The following is a 20970-nucleotide window of genomic DNA, read 5'->3' as shown; positions in this document are numbered from 1 at the left end:
TTTACATTTTTAATTTACTAAACAAACAATGCCAATAGGAAATGTCTGATCAACTGTGCAACTATTTTGAAAAGGCGAAATGCCAAAGTTAGCTAATCGGGATGTGAATAATACAACTTTTCTTTTCAATGGACATTCATGCTGGACGTTCTGCTTCCAGCTGCACGTTTCGCCTCTCCCCCCCTCCCCCTCTCCCACCCCACCCATAGAGAGCACAGCAACCCAATGGGATCCAGTTGGGCGTTTGGACAGCTGCAGGAGGGAACAAAGACCTGCTGGTGTGCTCTCAAGCACAAAACAACAGGCAGCATTTCAACACAACTCGCTTCCTGGTTGGCAGCGCTGAAAAGGCTGCTTTAGAATAAAAAGAGAAAAAAAAAATGTTTTGAATTAAAAACACCTTAAGCTGCAATCATTAGCTACAAAGAGCCCTTCCCGGTCTTGTCTGACATCGCTGAAAACAATGCATTCTTCCCCGCCTGTATTTTTTTAATCTGACATCCATCCAGTAGTGTCCGGGACCAAAACTGGCAGAAATAAACCCAGAATAGTTTAGTTTAAAAAAAAAAACAAAACAAAAAAACCAAAAAGAAAAATATTTCTCTTATTGCACTCAAGTTTTATCCTCATATATGCTAAGGATAATCAGAAACATACTCATTGCGGAGTTTTGACAACTTTACTGCCCAAGAAAAAGGTTTAAAAGGGCATTTATGCAATTCATTAAAATAATTGCACATCTGAAAAGGTGAATTTGTAGGTTTTAGAAAGAGTTGGTAGACAGAAGGCCGATGTAAGGACCTAGGAGAGAAGAGATGGCAGACTGATATTCTTAGAGGGTTATTTTCAAACAGCCCGCGGTGCTTTTTACCTGCAGACTTCTGCCAGAATTTTCACAGAGGATCTCTATGCATAAATCCGTCCTGAAAATTCGCGGGATGTGCGAGGAGCCCCTCTCGACGGCACACGCGCGCAAAGTTAACACTTGCTCTTTACCTTAGCTCACGTGGATTTACATGCAATCTCTCAGAAATCGAAAATATGCATGTAAATCCCGATCCTGCCCCGGCAATGCTTGTTCGGTATCGGCCACGCGTGTAAATTATGGGGGATACCCTCATGGCCGGGGCTTACGCGCGCCACGCGCATTTTACAACTGGCCTGGCCACGGGCGTAAACTCCTGTTATGCGCAGAAGTGCTGGGCCCAAAGAAAGAGGCGGGCCAGGGGGCGTGGTCTAGGCAGGGAGGGGGCGGGGGCGGAGCGTCATTCGACGCTGTCCTGGGGAAGCGTGCGCTGGCAGTTACGTGAAACTTAAAATGCTGCATATTATTCTGCATTTGGCGCTATGAACATGCTAATGAGCTTCTCAGTAGCCTAATACATGCATATCACATCATGCATCTTGCCTCAAATATTGTAAGCAAGTTATTTGGTTCCTAATATCTATCGTCCTCTGGAAGTACTGGAACGCTAACACATATCCCAATGTTCTCGAGGCCATATAACCCCCCCCCCCCCCAATGTGTGGATAAGACCCTGGAAACTCCTTACAGACCCTGTCCCACTCTCCCCCCTGCTCTCCCTATATGTGGCTGAAACTGCAAAAAAAAAAAAAAAAAAGTTTTAAATGGTTGAACTCTTGGGCACAGACTATCCTCCCAATCCCCAACCCCTCCCTCTGACAAAATATTGCACCCCCCCCTCAGCAGCCAGACCTCTCACCCTCCTGATCCACCTGGACGCACCAAACTGGCCCCGGTGGTCTAGTGGGGGCCAGGAATGCCCCTATAATGGGATAGGGGCAAAGGCTAGCCATCGGCCTGCTTAGTAAATCCCTTGGTATTTTCCCCTCCGAGAAAAATGCTGCGGCTTTGTAAACGAGGCCCTCTGTTAGAAAGGAGTTGGGAACCCAAGTCTGTTGTGCCAAAGCACTCAGTGGCACAGCCTGAGATGTGAAATCAGCCCAGTTCAGGAGTGTTTTGACTGCTGAATGATCTCCTCTGTGATGCTCGTGACTCTTATTCCCTCACACTGCCCAGGTCGTTGAAAAGCTGCAAGCTTCTTAGGTGTCTTCATTACTTTCCATGGAGCAATTCACAGAACACCGACAGCTTCTGCAGCCTTCTGGAAGTCTGCACTAAGATTTTTTCTCAATCCCTGTGCCGCCTTTGGCACAGTATCTACTTCTGCTTGAGTGTTACAGCATGTGACTCTCATTACTTTTCTCACTTATGGAGCTGCTAAGAAGAGAGGAACTGGAATATTTCCCTTGAGGCTTGGGGAGTTTACAGAAATCAGCCTATTTTCATTTTTTTGAGGGGGGGGGGGTGAGTTGGGGGAATCTGGAAGTTTCCGCCTTCTTCTTTGGGACTTTGGCTCATTCTGGACAAGCGCTGAGATCTGGCATCATGAGCCTTCATTCACAACTACCCAGGGATTTTTTCCCTCGGCTGGATGCCATGCAACAGGGCTCTGCCTAGAACTCTACAATTCCTGGGTCCTAAATCCAGTCACTAGGGATCATAAGGAAACAATGACTGGGAATCCCTCCTCCCAGGAGCTGTGAATCCCCAGCCCTGACTGGCAGAAGAGGCTAGGGATGTGAATCGTGTCCTCGATCGTCTTAACGATCGATTTCGGCTGGGAGGGGGAGGGAATCGTATTGTTGCCGTTTGGGGGGGTAAAATATCGTGAAAAATCGTTAAAAATCGAAAAATCGAAAAATCGAAAAACCGGCACATTAAAACCCCCTAAAACCCACCCCCGACCCTTTAAATTAAATCCCCCACCCTCCCGAACCCCCCCCCAAATAACTTAAATAACCTGCGGGTCCAGCGGCGGTCCGGAACGGGCTCCTGCTCCTGAATCTTGTCGTCTTCAGCCGGCGCCATTTTCCAAAATGACGCCGAAAAATGGCGGCGGCCATAGACGAAAAAGATTGGACGGCAGGAGGTCCTTCCGGACCCCCGCTGGACTTTTGGCAAGTCTCGTGGGGGTCAGGAGGCCCCCCCCAAGCTGGCCAAAAGTTCCTGGAGGTCCAGCGGGGGTCAGGGAGCGATTTCCCGCCGCGAATCGTTTTCGTATGGAAAATGGCGCCGGCAGGAGATCGACTGCAGGAGGTCGTTCAGCGAGGCGCCGGAACCCTCGCTGAACGACCTCCTGCAGTCGATCTCCTGCCGGCGCCATTTTCCGTACGAAAACGATTCGCGGCGGGAAATCGCTCCCTGACCCCCGCTGGACCTCCAGGAACTTTTGGCCAGCTTGTGGGGGGCCTCCTGACCCCCACGAGACTTGCCAAAAGTCCAGCGGGGGTCCGGAAGGACCTCCTGCCGTCCAATCTTTTTCGTCTATGGCCGCCGCCATTTTTCGGCGCCATTTTGGAAAATGGCGCCGGCTGAAGACGACAAGATTCAGGAGCAGGAGCCCGTTCCGGACCGCTGCCGTTCCGGACCGCCGCTGGACCCGCAGGTTATTTAAGTTATTGGGGGGGGGGGGTTCGGGAGGGGGGGGGATTTAATTTAAAGGGTCGGGGGTGGGTTTTAGGGGGTTTTAGTGTGCCGGCTCACGATTCTAACGATTTATAACGATAAATCGTTAGAATCTGTATTGTATTGTGTTCCATAACGGTTTAAGACGATATTAAAATTATCGGACGATAATTTTAATCGTCCTAAAACGATTCACATCCCTAGAAGAGGCAAATGTTCTGGTCTGGGAATTCAACCCAGATGTTCTGCATGGCAGTGCCCAGCACTTGCTACTGTACCCCTGGGCTAACCCGGTGTTTTGCAGGCCTGAATATTTTGGTTGTCTGCCCTGGGGCCCCGAAAGGCTGCTCCTACTCCTTTGACTGTGTCCTTACGTAGCCACTGAAACTTATGTTCTGGGACGACTCCACTTTCAGCCATAAAGTCCTATGCTGTACTGTACCTCGGGGCCGTCTCTCTGACCTGCTCTTCTTTCCGAGCTACCTTCGTCCCCTCAATTTATTTACAAGAAATGGGGACATGAAAAAAACCACTCTAAATACTTTTACGTATTTAAAACAAAATCCTAGGTACTTACATTTGTTTCGTTTGACCAGTCATGTTGTTGTAATTCTGTTGCAAACCATTCTGAGATTTTGCACCTGTACAAAAAAGCAAATAAATCCACTTAGACAAATTGAGGTAGTTTATGCTCACAGTGCAGATGAAATTACAAAGCACTCTCAGTGCAGTCTGCTCCTCACAACACTGCGTTCTTAATGGACAACTGCGATGATTTCTCATTATCTGGGTAGCTGGGTGAATGGCTTGGGAAGGAGAGAAAGCAAAGTCAAATTCACCACGTTCAGAGCTTTAAAGTAAAAATCACTTTGTATAAGCGGAGACTTGCAGGTTACTCATGTATAACTCCTCCAGAACTTTCTGGTGATGATTGCTTTGTTTACTGGTAAGTGATGATTCTGTGTATTTGGCTATTTAATAGCATGGTAAGACGGCTTCTGAATTTAAGATTGGCTAGCTCCTGAATGGACAGCAGGCAAAGGTCATCCTATTGGGTCACTTCCTTTCAACCCTTATCCTCCTACTTCTCTACCAGAGTTCTGCACTCCATCGCAGGAGGGTCCCTTTAACCTGCTGAAACAGCAATAACCCCAAAATGTTACTGGGTGAACCTAAAAAGAGAAGTCACTTAGAAGCAGCTTCACCAATGTGCATTTACTTTTGCTAGGTTACTACGGGCAATCTCACAGAAATAACGTGCGCTGCTTGGCATGGACGGAAAACCCTTGGCATTTTCCACAGTTTCCCCCAGAAGCCTCTGACTAACCCTCCATCCTCCAATCCCACCCCTAAATAGAATACACTCTTACCTTTTGTCAGCTCACATGTTGCTCCAGTAAAGTCTGGGAGGATCTATGGAGGCTTTTGGGATGGGGGGAGCGTGTGAGGAGAATAGGATGAGATGTCTGGCTGGGGGTCTAATTAGTGTGATAAGCCTAAGGAACAGACCCTGCCTTGCAGGGTTGCCCTACTGACCTTTTCACTACCTCCACAAGACGGCATTGAGATGTTCACAGTCACGAGGTTATGAGAAAGTTAATGCAATTTTCTGCATAGGCGCATACTAACAAAGCAGCTCATTATGTATCTCATTTAAACAACTGGTATTTGCAGCTGTGCTTTATCAATTTAGCATAGGTATCAATAGCACATAGTGTGCTCGTTAGGCAATTTAATGAATTAGGCACAGGGAGGGTAATTTTCAAAGGCACTTCTGTGAGTAAAGTAGTCCTTTACTTGCAGAAATGACCCTTTAGAAAACTGGATGGCCGATACGCACGTAGAGCAGCAGGCTGAGAACCAGGGAAGCCAGGGTTCAAACCCTGCTGAACCTCCCTTGTGACCTTGGGCGAGTCCCTTCACCCTCCACTGCCTCAGCTACAATTTAGACTGGGAACTCTCCGGGGGACAGGGAAATACCTCCAGTACCTGAAAGCAACTTGCTTTGAGATTCCAACGAGGAGGCGTGAGCTAAATCCAAAGAAATACAAGTCTAACTATGCACCTAGACACCGCACGTGTGGACTTTTACCCACACAGGGGAGAGGAATTCTAGAGGGTGGAATCTGGGCAGAACTGGCACTAACATGAATACCTTCCGATTTTAAAAAGTATTTGCATAAATTCCCCCTGCGAAACGACGCACAACAAATACCAGCTGTAAGTGCGTGCATACAATTTTGCTGGGATAATTTTCAAGACGAACATACAGCAAGTTTGTTTTGAAAATTGGTGTAACTTGGGTACACAACAGCCTCCAAATTTATGTGGCCTGTTATAAAACTACCCCCCCTAATGTAATAAGCCACTTAGCTTTGCTACTAGTTATGAGTGCAGAATACCACATGGATTGGGAAACTGCAGGAGGATATCACCTACACTGACATTTACCGCCTGTTTGGTGGAAATGCTGGCAATAATTAGAAAACTTTAGTGATATTTTCAGATTTAAGATCTGCACTGATTAGCAATGCAAGATTCTACTTACTCTTCTAGGCTTAGTAATGAGGCTGTACATTTCTGGAGGATTACTTCAAGTCTGGGCGATGTTCCAGAGCAGAAGACTGACTGTGCGGATCTGAATTTCATACTGCCATCACAAACTAAATTACCTTAGGTATGAAAGAAAGGTCAACCATGGCCAACCAAATACCCAGACATAATATGACAACAGGGTCAATCAGCAAAGGCCTACTTCTCTCCAATGTCTTAAGGAGACAAATCAGATTTTTTTTTTTTTTTGTGTAGTTGATACCCAGTTCAACACACAGGAAAGGCTGAATATTGGCTGCAGAAAATGTTTGAGAATTATCCCATTGCAGAAGATACAATATCTAAACATAAAAAGTAAAGAGACAAATAGAATCCTATTACTTCTAGTGATGGAACACTGATTTTCAAGTATAATCCCTTTAAAGACACAAATGGAGGATTTTCAAAATTATGCAGGTACTTAAAGTCCATAGAGATACTTTAACCCACGGACTTTGCACCAGTTCTCAAAGGAACGTATGCATGTACTTTCCCTTTGAACACTGCCTAGGGAAAACAGTAGCTGCAGAGATTTGCACTTAGTTTTTTTTCTGGGACTATTTCCCTTCAAAACAATGCACTTACAACTGAATTTTCAAAGGAATTGAGCATGTAAATGTAACATACTATTATAGCAATTTTCAAAAGCCATTTACCTGCATTATGTGCACTTAACACGAGTAAACCTAGGGACAATTGAATAAAATATATTGTAGCAATTTTCAAAAGCCCATTTACACATGTAAAAGTGTATTTACACATGTAAACACAGTTTTAAACATGTAAATGCTTTTGAAAATCAGGCCCAAGTTTTGAAAATACAATACAAATCACATTGTTGCATTTTCCATCCTATGTCTGCCCTCAGGGATGCCTCCATGCAATGTAGATAAAAGTATGTGCGTCATGAACAATGAACATATTTTTATCCATGGGGACAGTAGGAAATTTTCAAAAAGCTTTTCTAACTGTGGAAAAAGCTTTTGAAAATTGCCCTCAAGGAGAATAATTTTCAAAGGCATTGCCATGGGTATAATGGTACCTTACTTGCAGAAATGGCCCAGTATTAAATTGCCCACCTGATATGATATGGTTGTGTTTATGCTGACTGAGCTGAGGTGTTCCCTGGGGAGGGGGGGGGGGGGGGGGGGGAAGGGTTTGGACTTAGGTGCATACTTCTGCATTTTCAAAAGTATGTGTGTAAATTTTTCAGAAAATTTCCCATGCACTCAACAGCAGGTGTACTTGTGTTTGGGTAAATTTGACAGGATGATTTTCAAAGTTGAATTATGTGCGGAATTCCACTCTAAAAACTGGTGTAACTTACATGTATATTGCCTGTGATAAGTGGGAGCGACAGAGTGAAGCAGAATCTGGCTGTTTCCACAACAAACTTTATTTACAATAACTGAAAAATATAGCACAAAAGGCTGCTTACCTTTGCAGAACTTAACTTACAGCCCTCAACATACAATGGCTTCCTGCCATTTTCTCTGGGGACTCCCCAACCCTTCAGAGCCCTGACTCCTTATATTGTACTGAGGGGAGCCTCCCATCACCCATAATCCCTTGTGGGCCTGGTTCTTAAGGAAGACCAGGCCAGATAACTGTGACCGGACCTGTAAGGTGTTCTGAGGGAGTTTCCTATATTCTCCTTCACATGCCACCCCTCTCAGCTCAGCCTTGCTAAGAGGAGTGGCTGCCTGTGCCAGGGCTACCATTTCCCTCACCATGAACGGGGAAAGACTGACTTATCATTGTGAAGGCCATCTCTGTAAGTACCCTCTTTGCCCCCTTCTCCCATTGTCATATCCCCTAATGTTTGCAGCTGATTGTGGTGCTTTTCTTACCGCTTCCTTAGGAGTTTCACTCTCCTGTGCTGCTTGTGGAATAAACTTGCATCTTTCCATTGATAGGTCTGCTGATGAGACAGTTCTTTATAGTTTGGAGGATTCAAACTATTCATGAAGTAGCCCCAGAACATTTCAAACTCACTCAGTCTAGTTGTGAGCCTTCCACCAGGTTACACCGGGGAGCCTCTGCTAATCTATGCTCCTACTCTTTGTCTTCCCGACAAGGACACTCTTGAACAGTGTGGGCTTTCTCCCCATGGTGTGAGTATCCCTGTGGGTTTAACTTTGGGGTCGGGCCTTCCTCGGGATGGGTTCCTTTGTTCCTATGAACTTGAGCCCCATGTGTGGGCCAAGCCACTAGGTTGACATCCAATGACCTACTGTCTTTGAAAAAACAGTCCTTGGTGATGTGGCCTCATTGTCTTCATTGAATATACTCCTGGGGATCCAGACTTGTTGCTTTTCCCCTCTCTGGATGCTTAGCTTCCCCTACATGCTCTTTGAATCCAACACTGGTCATTTTTCGTGCATAACAGAATGCTCTGTTGCTATCTGGGCTTGATAAAAAGGCATCATAGAAACATAGAAATGACGGCAGAAGAAGACCGAATGGCCCATCCAGTCTGCCCAGCAAGCCTCACACATTTTTTCTCTCATTCTTATCTGTTTCTCTTAGCTCCTTGTTCTATTCCCCTTCCACCCCCACCATTAATGTAGAGAGCAGTGATGGAGCTGCATCCAAGTGAAATATCAAGCTTGATTAGTTAGGGGTAGTAGGGGCAGTAACCGCCGCGATAAGCAAGCTACACCCATGCTTATTTGTTTTACTCAGACTATGTTATACAGCCCTTATTGGTTGTTTTTCTTCTCCCCTGCCGTTGAAGCCGGGAGCTATGCTGGATATGCGTGAAGTATCAGTTTTTTTCTTCTCCCCTGCCGTTGAAGCAGAGAGCCATGCTGGATATGCATTGAAAGTGAAGTATCAGGCACATTTGGTTTGGGGTAGTAACCGCCGTAACAAGCCAGCTACTCCTCGCTTTGTGATTGCGAATCCTTTTTTTCTTCACCCCTGTCGTTGAAGCTATGCAGGATATGCGTGAAGCATCAGTTTTTTGTTTTTGTTTTTTTTTTTTTTCCCCTGCCGTTGAAGCAGAGAGCTATGCTGGAAATGCGTGATGTATCAGTCTTTCTCCCATGCCGATGAAGCAGAGAACCATGCTGGATATGCATGGATATGCATGGAAAGTGAAGTATCAGGCACATTTGGTTTGGGCCATCTCCACAGCAGATTCCAAGGTAACCTTAGAGTGCTGGCCTACTCTGCATCGCATGGCTGGGTGTAGGCCTTCCACGAATTGCTCAAGGAGGAAAATATTAGCTACCTTGAGATCCAATTTCCCATCCAGCTGTAGCCATTTCCACTCAGTGTTCTTGAGTCAGTGCAGAGGTTTGGGGGATTTTTCCCTGGATGGAGGGTCCCCCTTTGGAACCGGAGTAGATATACCTCTGGGTTACAGCCTGCTCTCTCCAGTATGGCAGTCTTCACATTTGCATAGCTAGCCCTTCCGACCTGATTTGCTGACTGAAAGGCAGCCTGGCTGCTGCCCATCAGCAGGGTCCCCAAATAAGTGGTCTAGCCAGTCCAACAGATGGGCAATTCGTTTGAAGTTTATTAAGAAAGGCTTCAGGTCTTCCCCTGGGCCTATCTTTGGTAATATTGGTGACAAGGAAAGTGGCCTGGTTACAGCGATCTGCACTGCCTGTGCTACCTGAGTTAGAACTGTACTTTGCTGCATAACTTTCTCTTGCAGCGCTTGCTGTTGGTCAACTTCAGTTTGTAGGACATTCTGCAGTTCATGCTGCCCTGTAGCGAAGATTAGTAATACTTGCTCTATGTTTCCCGCCTCCAAACGTATCTTTTTGGGGAAAGACAGGGAAACACAAAATAAAAAAAGCCTTCCGGCCCACCTGGCCCTTACTTACTGCTTGAACCCTGACTACACAGAAAGGGCTAGCCCCCTTGGCCTGCTGTAACTTGGGATTGGCACGTGAAACTGTGAGGCTGCAGGAAAAAAGAAAGATTCTGTAGGGGTTTTTTTTTTTTTGCTGCTGCTGTGGGCTCCTGTCTCTGCTTCCTGCATAGACACGAAGATCCCACTTCTGCCACTATATGTGGTAAATGAGAGCGGCCCCGGTTTGGAGAAAAGGCCAGGAAGACAGACGGAAGCAGACTCTGGCTGTTTCCACACACAAACTTTATTTACAATAACAGGAAAGTATAGTACAAAGGGCTGCTTGCCTTTGCAGACCTTTACTTACTCACAGTCCTCAACATTCAATGTCTTCCTGCCTTCTCTCTGGGCCTCCCAACCCTTCTGGGCCCTGACTTCTTAGTCTGATGTGAGGGGAGCCTCCATTCACCAATAATCCCTTGTGGGCCGGGTTCGTAAGGAGGACCAGGCTAGATAGCTGTGGCCAATCCTTTAAGGTGTTCTGAGGGAGTTTCCCATGTACTCCCTCACAGTGCCTAATTGAGGTGGGCCATTATAGCCTTACTCCCAATAAGGAAAACTTTAAAACAGCTGTGTGCATGCCCATATATGTGTGTGTGTATATGGGGTGTGGAAATCTACTTCTGTATTTTATAACCTGTGCGTATTTTAAACTTATCCAGCTAAATAGCAGCTTTGTATCTGCTTAATACGTTTGAAAAGTTCTACTTATCCAGCTAAGTCAGATAGCTGGATAAGTCTTAAATAATGCTACTTATCTGGATAAGTAGCTCTATTTGAAATTATCCGGATAAGTGGCATGCAACTACTATACCTGCATATTTTTACTTCTAAGTTAAAAAATATGGGCCATATTTTAAAAAGGTTATGCATGTAAATCCGGAGGATTTACGCAAGTAACCTGACCTACGAAAGCCGGGCCTATTTGAAAAGGCCCGGTGACGTGCGTAAAGCCCCGGGATGTGTGTAAGTCCCGAGGCTTTACAAAAGGGGTGGGCCGGGGGCAGGGAAGTCTGGGGGCGGGGGCGGGGCCAGAGGCCTCTGACAGAGCGGCCATTGCCATTGTGTCGGAGGATCGTGTGCCGGCAGCCTGCCGGCGCGTGCAACTTGCGCCTGCCCAGAGGCAGGCACAAAAGGTAAGACAAAGGACGGGGGGGGGGGGGGTTAGAGTAGGGCTAGTGGGGGGAAAGGTTAGGGGAAGGGGTGGGAAGGTCAGGTTAAGGGGAGGGAACGGGGGAAGGCAGCACACCGACCCCGGATTTTATAGCATGCGCGCTCGCTTCTTTTAAAATCTACCCCTAAGTGCGTGGAAATTTTACCCATGTAATTACTTGCATTTACCCCCATTAAGTTGAGTTTTATGCGTGTAAGTTGGGAGATTTTCTAACATGTGTGCGGAAATGAAATTACCAGTTTTACCAATCAGTTTACCAGTTCGCCCACTCCATCTGCAGGTCATTGAGACCCTCCTGGCTCTTCAGCTTCAACTCCCCCATTTCACCCAGATCCCATCTAGTCGATATTTCATTTGTAAGATGTTTATGATCACTTACTCGTGATAAAGAGCAGGTGTAAATATATGAGAGTAAGCTGCCAAATCTATACACATAAATCTCTTATAAAATCACTACTTACATGTGTAAATGTTGGCCTCACCAGGAATGCCCCTTTTTTTACATGTGTAGATTTGCTCGAGCACCTTTACATATGATTATCATAGGTTTCTAAAATTGCATATATGCGAGTATGTGCTATTTATATGTGTATCTGCTGATTTTTATGTGTGCGACTTTTGAAAACTCAGCTTATACTGTATAAATGAAGATTTAAGAGATTATTTAGGTCTCTTTTGCTCAAGCATATCCTCTGCACAGCAAACTTTTGTGTATATGAAAAGTACAATTAAGTTATCACGGCTGTTCTGTTCTTTCCTGTTGTCTATAGCTCTTCCACACAAAGAGGATGTGTGAGAAAATGGAAGACTTAAATCAGTCATTGCATCTTCAATACCACACACTTCCTAAGTTATGAACATGGATAAATATCTGGATAGATTTGACTTGCTCATGCTGCCAACAAGATATCCAGGTCAGCTAGGCGGATAGTGGGTTTCAGTCCCCTGGGTATTTACTTCTGTGTGAGCTTTCTTTTACATACCTCTGATTTCCACAGACTTGGCTCAAGGCCTCTGTTTATATAATTACATCAAAGCAAATGTTAAGCCTCATTCATCGCAGACTTTGGCTGTATATGCAGAACAAAATACTAAATTTAGGACTGGCCTCATTCATTATTAAATGGATAATACAAAAGACTTCATGAAAAAATATGATTTCATATTTTGAAGTGGACAACTAAAACAGTTGCATGTTATCTAAAATACATCATAGGTGGGAGAGATATGTTTTTTCACATATAGCCAATCCCCTTTAAACCAAGGCGGAGGGGATTAGTACAGTCTAGAGGCTCAAGGGAAATATAAAGCTCAAGTCACCAGCATAGAACAAGAGGAAGTATTTTGATCAAACAAATAGGGTTCCTGACATAGCATTACCATTTTCTTCTGGTTTATTCCAAGATGGTGATGACAAATGGCTGGATTTCTTGCGAGGACTTGTGCTCACTTTTCTCCAGGAGCCACTCTCTCCCTTTTTCTTGCTACAGTTGTAGTTGGAAACCATGGATAAAGGGAAATTGCCTCCTTTGAAGCTGCCTATATCTGCATCCAACTCTGCATGAACATTCAACCAATAATATACACATTAGTTAACAGCTGATTTATAACAGAGATGTATAAGCTTAAAACATTGGTTACTAATGGAATGAACATAAAATTCATGGAATACTACAGAATATCCTTTGCAAAATATGATGGCCATTTCTAGAAGAAATAGGCAAAACCAATGCATGGCTTACTGATTTTCTCTATTCACGACTTTGGCCTGGATTCACCATTCTATCGCAGAATGGTGAATCCATCGAAATGGGGGGTGGAGGGTGGGCCTGCTGAAACTTGCAGCCTTTGCACCACCGCGTTGTTTTTGCTGCCGGCTTTCACACCCAATAGCGCCACCGTGAAAGGTGGTGCTATTGGGCACGCTACTGGTGACGATAAGGTTACTAACCTTATCGCCGTCAGCAAAGACATTGCCGAGTCTGCCCCCTCGCCACCCCGACTCCGCCCTGACTCCACCCCCAGCATGCTATCGAATGCGAAAAGGGACTTTTCGCGTGCGATAGAGGATTATCGCACGCGATAAGCCTTTGAAAATGACCCCCTTTGTTAGCTACAAATTATCTACAGTATTTAAATAAACTTCTGTCAGCCTTGAGTAGATTGTCCAATCAATAATATGCAGTGTTGGAGCCATGTCCATTCAATGGCTCCTGAATTGCTCTGCCTATTCTACTTCTAATATGCCAAAGATACAAAGATGCTCATCCTGCTGATAACGACAATATTTCGTATGTGCCTACAGAGATAAAAAATCCTGTTCATATGCAGAATATTTTACAAAGGCTCACAAAGTGGGGTAATTGAAGATACCTGTTTTTAAACAGAAAGTGGGGATTTAAAAAAACATAGCTTTTAAAAAGCAACCATAATCTGGCCCTGCCCCTGACAGATGCCTCTACCCTATATCAATGAGCTCCAAGTTTCAGCAATGACCTTTTTCATTTAATTTATTATTCATATACCGCCTTCCCAGGAACCAGCTTGCCCAAGACGGTGAACAGCAATAAAATCACAGAAAACACAACCAAAGCAACTAAACTATAAAAACCATATCCAACTTCCCCATAGATATCATAATCACAATCTTAATCTTAAATTTCACCCACTCCCTCACTGGTAATCAATGTAGGACATGTAATAAAGAGCCTCTGAAAATACCCAAAGATCACATGAGCTAACGTATTTTGAGTTACTTGTAAACACTTTTCTCAACAAGTTCCAAAAAGAAACCATTATAGTAATCTAATGATATTATAGTAATCTAATGATATTATAGTAGTCTAATGATATTATAGTAGTCTAATGATATTATAGTAATCTAATGATATTATAGTAGTCTAATGATATTATAGTAATCTAATGATATTATAGTAATCTAATGATATTTATAGTAGTCTAATGATATTATAGTAATCTAATGATATTATAGTAGTCTAATGATATTATAGTAGTCTAATGATATTTATAGTAGTCTAATGATATTATAGTAGTCTAATGATATTATAGTAATCTAATGATATTTATAGTAGTCTAATGATATTTCAGCTTTGAAAAGCTGAAATATCTAAGAAAGGTTGTAAATACCGCACTTGCTTCAGCATAAAGAAGGCTTTTTATGCTATTCCTGAAATATGAGATTCTAAATCAAAACAACTATCTAATAGAACCCCTGGTCCCTCACTTTAAACACACACCCAGTCTCCAAACCACAAAGTATAAGGGAGAAAGCAATCCTAAAATCATTAGGGATGGGTATTCAGGAGAAACGAAATATGAAATTAGATGAAATTTCCTATTTCATTATCAAAGCACAATGATTGAAAATCTGACGAACTTTTGTTGGTTTCACGTTTAGTTTTGAAAACAAAATTGATCCATCAGGCCTAGGCCCAGGCTCAAAACCAGGGCATCGTCTATGGAATACGCCGAGACCGAAAGCAAAGGTCTTGGCCTAGGCCAGAATGTGATGCCGGGGTCTCGGCCAAGGCTCAAGCCTAATGCCAGGGCTTTGAGCGAAACCCCCAAAATTTAAAAAACTTACCTGTTCCGGGGTTCCAGATACACAGCCCAGGCCTGAGCCCAATGCCTGGGCCTTGGCTTGGGCCCAGGCCCGATGCCGGGATCTGACCCAGAGTCTGGGTCCAGATGCCTGGGCCTTAGCCAGGGCCCGAACCCAGGCCTGACCCAGTCTGGAGACCAGGTACAAACACTGGGGCCTTGGCCTGGACTGAGGCCCAACACTGAGATCCGACCTGGAGACTGGATCCCGACACCTGGATTTCAGCCAGAGCCCGGGCCTGGGCCTGATGCCAGGACCCAGCCTGAAGGCCGGGTCCCAAAGCCTGGGCCTTGGTTTAGGCTGGGGCCCAGGCTCCGGCATAGGCCCAATGCCATGATCCAGTCCAGAGGCCAGGTCCCAATGCCTGAGCCTTGGCCCAGGTTCAGGCCTGTCCCTCGGAGCACTCCTCTTCTTTCTTCCTTTCTTCGGCTCTTGAAGTGAACTGACACCATCCTCTCTGTTCACACAGGAGTTAATTAACTCCAGCGCATTCACCCCAGCGGACAGTGTCATTCTGATGTACGGCATTGTATGGAGTTGGGCCTGGGTCCGGGCAGAGGCCCCAGCATAGGTCTTGGGTATAGGCTGAGGTCCTGGACTGGGTTGCAGCCAGGCCCAGGCCCCATCCTAAGCCAAGGCCCAGGCGCTGGGACCTGGCCTCTGGGTCAAGTCCCTGCATTCAGCCTGGGTCCAGGCCAAGGCTCTGTGTCAGGTTCTGGCCCTAAAGCCTGGGCCTTGTGAAAGGCATAGGCTGAGGCTGAGGAAACCTACCGTGGCCTAGGCCTACAGAAGGCCAGGACTTCAGCTTGGGCCTAGGGGTCGGGACCCTCCCAGATCTTAGGCCCAGGCTGAAGCATCAGCCCTGCATAGGCCTAGGCCATAGTAGGTCTTTGCGATCTCACCCTAAGTCATATGCAAGGTTCAGACTTCAGCCTGGGCTTAGGCCTAAGCATTGGATCCCCCTGGACCGGTTAAGAGGGGGCTGGTGAGGATCTTGGCCCTGGCATTTTTTCAGTTGGGAGGGATGGGTAGAGAGCTTAGAAGGCCTCAGGAGGCCCTGTTTCTTTTTTCTTTTTTGGGGGATTTATTTTTGTTTAAATGTTTATTTTGGGGTTTTTTAAACTAAATAAATGAAAAAAAATTTGACAAAATGATACTTATGGAAAATCAAACCCTCAAAAACAAAATGAAAAACGAAATGAAAATTTTTCTTCTTCCAACCCCTAAAAATAATCCTCCATATTTACAAAACGTATCTCTGATTTCCCTCCATTCAAAATCAGACTACTATCTACAAGCCTCTCTTCAACCACCTGCATATTTTTTATTCAACTCTGTCATGGTATTAACTGGATCAGGACCAGCTGGATGTCATCTGCATAGAGGAATGACATCATTCCTAATGATCAAATTAAAGCCCCCAGAGGATACATAAGGATATTAAATAACAAAGGGAAATAAAAGAGCCCTGAGTACTCTGTATCCTGCCTGGGATAAATCATATCCTTTATCCCTAAATATGATAGAAGATCTCTCTGCCAGAATCCACTTTACCATTGTATCATTTAATCCAACTTGTTTACAGCATTCCAACAAGATCTTATGATTCATCAAGTCAAAAGCACTAAATTGATTTTCAAGGACCAAAAGAACTGACTCACCCTGGTCTCTACAATACACTAACACAGACTTGTTATAACTCAGCTAGCATGGTCCAGTGCAGGTACATGTTCCAAAAAGGATATTAACTACTGTGTAATAGCTCTCTCAATAATTTTCATGAGAAAAGGTGCATTAGCCAACGAATGGAATCTGGCGCATAAAGCTGGACCCAAGGAAGGCTTCTTCAAAAGCAGAATTACTACAGAACGTTTCAAAACCCCAGACATATAACTCATCCACACAAAAGCCACCAGATCATCCAGTAGTGTCTTCATCAGCCAACACTGGACCAGATCCAGAATACATCTGGCTGACTGGCAAGAGGCCAAGATTTCTTTCAACTTATTCAAGCTAAGTCAAGAAAAATTCTCCAAGAACTTGTCTTACAAATCCACTCTGTCCATATTCCCATCTCCCCTTCCCAAACCAACATTGCCACCATCTCAAGTTTCTTTGCTTCATATCCATCATCTTATCTGCCTCCCTAATCTTTTTACAAAAAGAAACAAAACTATTCTCATCCAACACCTCTGGGATTATCCTAGAAGAACAAAACTCCCTACCAAGTAAGGAATGAACAGCCCTAAAAGATCTCTCATACTATTATCCACCCCTTCAGTTTGCTTAATAAAATACTCTTTTTTTTCTTTTTACAATACTGGAATAGTACAGATTTGTCGCTTTAGGTTATGCCATCCTATCTTCCCATGAATGGTTTTACACCAATGTCTTTCTAGTTGCCAAACTTGTTGCTATGGCTCTTAAGGCCCAGGGTAAGCCAGGGGAGCTACACTGTCCTAGATTTTTTACCACCTGTTTTCTCTGGCGCAATCAAGCTCAGTGTCTGAATAAGTGCTAGATTCCTGTCTGATACTATCTCCTGCCTATCCAAATCGCTACTTTCTCAACTGGGCATAAATGAAATTTGGGTCAACCTTTCCACAGACTTTCTTATTGCAATCTAATAAATCCTTCTTCAAATAACCCTGATCATAGACAAATGTAATTGTCTGATGGTATTTTTCTCACTGATATTACTGTCAACCCACCACTATCACACAATTCTAAGGTCCAAAATATGGCCTACTTTATGCATCAGAGCCGATACAAACTATTTCAAATAAAAGGAAGACAGCATAAGACACAAAAATTGAGCCAAAGGATAAATGACATTGTCCACATGGAGACTGAAGTTTCCCACCACCACCAATCAGGAAAAACGTATAGTAAACTCCACCAGAGCATCAACCTTCTTCCTAAAACCAGGAAAACCAATCACAACCCCCTCTCTCGCCCAGTCTCCCTCCTGATTTCTTTGAAACAATAAACAAAACCTGGTGTACAAACCTGAGAAAGGGGCACTCCCAGATCTCCAACAAACCATGCCTCAGTAATCAAAACTAAATCAGGCTGGGCTTCCCATATTAAATCATGTATCAATAATACCTTTTTATTTAAAGATCTAGCATGAAGAAGGCATTTCATATGACAAGTGAGAGCATCTCATCATTCATTCAAATTGTATAAAGTCCTTTTAATCAGAGAAAGTCCATTTGCAAGCGTGATCCCCTGAACTCTACATTTGATTAGGCAGCTTTATCTGAAGATATTCACGCTTGTAAATGGACTTTCTCTGATTGAAAGGACTTTATACAATTTGAATTTATTTAGCTCTTTACAAGAATTTTTTGTTTATATGCAACCACATTAAGTGTACAGCAGCACACGCTTGTATCTTTTGGTTCTTCATTTGTGTGTTTTCTGCACATCGATCCACTACATTTTTAGTGGTATTTCATATGATAAAACAACTTTTCCCTTTCTAGCCCGCTTTCTCCAACCTGAACCAATGGGATCAAACAACCCTTCCTCCTTTTCCCTCTCCTCCCCTCACACACTCTTCCCCCATATATCCCTCTATCCATCAGCCATCGGAATCTGTTGACATTATAAACACATCTCTTAACCCATAGAATACACAACTAGACAGACATCCACTCCACCACCTACTACCCAACTTTGCAAAGGGGCTTGCCAAAGGACAAGCCCCTTCGTCACGCCCCTTTGGTGTTCTGCCAATACATGCCACCTTGCGGCAGCTAGGCATAGTTAAATGACCCCTCCTGCTGCCATCGAGAGGCGGAGTTTGGTGTGTCATGGCAGTGGGTGGGGCTTTGTGGTTTTTTATTTCACAAAGTCATTTCACAAACACCCAGGATGGCACAAGCCCCTCTGCTCTCTTCTATCATTTTACTTTTCTTTTGATCTTTACATAGCTTCAGTATTCTGAAAGCTATAATACAACGCTTCTACCACCTTCCAGTGTTTCACTAATCTTAAAACATTCAGGCTATTAGGATCTCAGCTTTCGTTTTCCTGTTAGCTCTCCACTCTCCCAACAGAAGCAGAGGATCATTAAGGCAAAGGCTGCCGCTCCCTGCTACCCACTTCAGGGTTTGAGTGCTGCCTCCTTTTTGTTTTCCTGCTAATTCTCTCTTGCGCGGGGCGGGGGGATGGGGGTGGTGGGGTATTAAGCTCAGCTTTTAAACAGAAGTGATACCATGCTCCAATCAGTGACTTTTCCCTCTACTTTCTCTTCTCTATACAGGCAGTATTGACTCACTATGTACTGTGCAATATTCACAATTAAATTCTAGGAAGTAGTAACCCAGCCAATATTAATACATTTGCTTTCATACTTCATCTCAATGCCCAACAGCAGGCACAGAAATTATTATGCCCCAAATGACCTGGCATGAAGAGGATGTGATAGATTCATCGGGTGAATCTGAGGTCTCATGTACATTCTCCTAACACAGCAGGGATTGCTGCTTACAGAATCCCAGAATGACCATTCCCTGGTAATGTTCTTAATAAATGCATGGGGAATATTCCTTCTTACAATAATTACTGCACATTGAATTTTGTTTTAAAATCCACCACACAAAGCACTAGTTACAGCGTACCCTCTTTTTGCTTTGCTTTACCCTGGATCTAATTCTGGTTACCTGATCTGGGGAGAGGACAACCATGCAGGACCGCCTTGTTCAGCAGGATGCTGAGAGCAGCTTTCACGACAGCCTGCTGGCCTTGACTAGGAGGTTTTCTTGTTGCAATCTGGCCTAGTCCAGCGGGTCTCCTCACAGAGGCTCTAGAAAGTATTGCTGCCTGAACCTTGGGAGCGACAACAGTGTTCCACAACTTAGACAGCCACCTTCCAAATAACAAAAGGAAATAAAGAGCATTAAACGCAGCCGTGACGACAAGTTACTGGTTAGCTTCACATCCCCTTCACTGCGTCTGATTTTTACTGCAGGAGGAGCTGAGCTTGGATATAAACGTGTCAACACCTACTGAGCATGCACTGGAATAAACCATACTGCATCTCATTTTTGAGTTAGCTGTGAAACAGATAAATATTTACATTATATATCAGCATGGTCTATCCTCTGTCCACTTTAAAGAATTGCTAGGAACAGCAGCTCATGAAAGGCACCACAGAGAAAGCCAAAGAAATTCCTTTGAAACAAATGAATATACTGTAACTGTAAACGTGTCTAAAAGCTAAAAAAAAAAATATATTAATTTTACATTTTTATTACAGTGATACTTTCACAGAAATACTGTGAATTCATAATAAGTCCCAGTTAATCAGAGAGCCGCAATGATCAAGCCTTTCCTTTCCCTGTCCTGTGCAAGAAGGATCCTGTCACTATAAGGTTAAGGTACTTAGAATGAGTGTGACTGGAGCTCTCTGATTGGCTGAGAGACAGAAACTGGCTATTAAGATGCTGGCACTTCCCCAGGTCTGTGGCAGTCTGGTCTATTTCAGGCTACAGAACCCCTGTCCGTTTCCTGCAGTGATCAGGAGCAGACATCCACAGACATCCATCTTTAAACAAACTAATTCTTGACATATAATATATGAAGGACTATATTAGATTTAAAAAGAAGGCAAAGCATGTTTAAAGAAGGCATGATACCAATGGGGAGAGTACTGCAATAGTACATCCATAAAAGTGAAATTTCTTTCTTCAGCAAATTCAATAGCTAAACACTTTATCATAAACAAAGTCCCCCTATAAAGAATTTACAACTCTGCGGCTACATAGCGGCACTGTGTGATCTAGAGTTAATCAATAACCCCCCCAATGGGCAGAGTCTATCATGCCCTGGTTTGTAGGCAGCGAAGGCACATGGGTCCTTGACCCAAGCAGAGCATAAAGAGGGTGATTTTCAAAACCATTTCTATGGGTAAAGCCTGCAGAAATGGCCTTTTGCAAAAAAGCCTCCCCGATATGTGAGTAGAACCTGTACGTGTGCACTTTTACTCAGTAGCGGGCAGGGGCATCCCCAGGAGCGGCCTTTGGTCTTCTGCACATACTTTGGCGTTTTCAAATGCATGCAAGCATTTTGTCCCAAGAAGCTATGGGCACATATTAGCTGATATAAACATGTGAATAATTTTCACATGCACTTTCCTTTCGAAAACTGGTGTAAAATCTACATGTAAAAAGCATTCCCCAATGTGAGCAGTTACAAAACTGCCTCCTAAATGACAATAA

At 44.1% G+C, this 20970-nt stretch overlaps 1 protein-coding gene across 4 annotated transcripts in view; it reads right to left on the bottom strand.

The window, feature by feature from the left end:
* The window catches only part of CTTNBP2 (cortactin binding protein 2), a 373947-nt gene that overhangs the window by 33689 nt on the left and 319288 nt on the right, over positions 1 to 20970 (bottom strand). For all 4 annotated transcript variants that reach the window (XM_029617221.1, XM_029617222.1, XM_029617223.1 and 1 more), the window contains 3 exons: positions 19414 to 19619; positions 12502 to 12678; positions 4068 to 4131 (listed from right to left, as the gene is read on the bottom strand). In XM_029617221.1, the coding sequence (XP_029473081.1) occupies positions 4068 to 4131; positions 12502 to 12678; positions 19414 to 19619 (447 nt within the window). The remainder of the gene's footprint in view (positions 1 to 4067; positions 4132 to 12501; positions 12679 to 19413; positions 19620 to 20970) is intronic.

The sequence above is a fragment of the Rhinatrema bivittatum genome, chromosome 9 (genome assembly GCF_901001135.1).
Source record: "Rhinatrema bivittatum chromosome 9, aRhiBiv1.1, whole genome shotgun sequence".
NCBI lineage: Eukaryota > Metazoa > Chordata > Amphibia > Gymnophiona > Rhinatrematidae > Rhinatrema > Rhinatrema bivittatum.
Note: the sequence above shows the minus strand (reverse complement) of the source record. Positions and strands in the feature narration are given on the sequence as shown.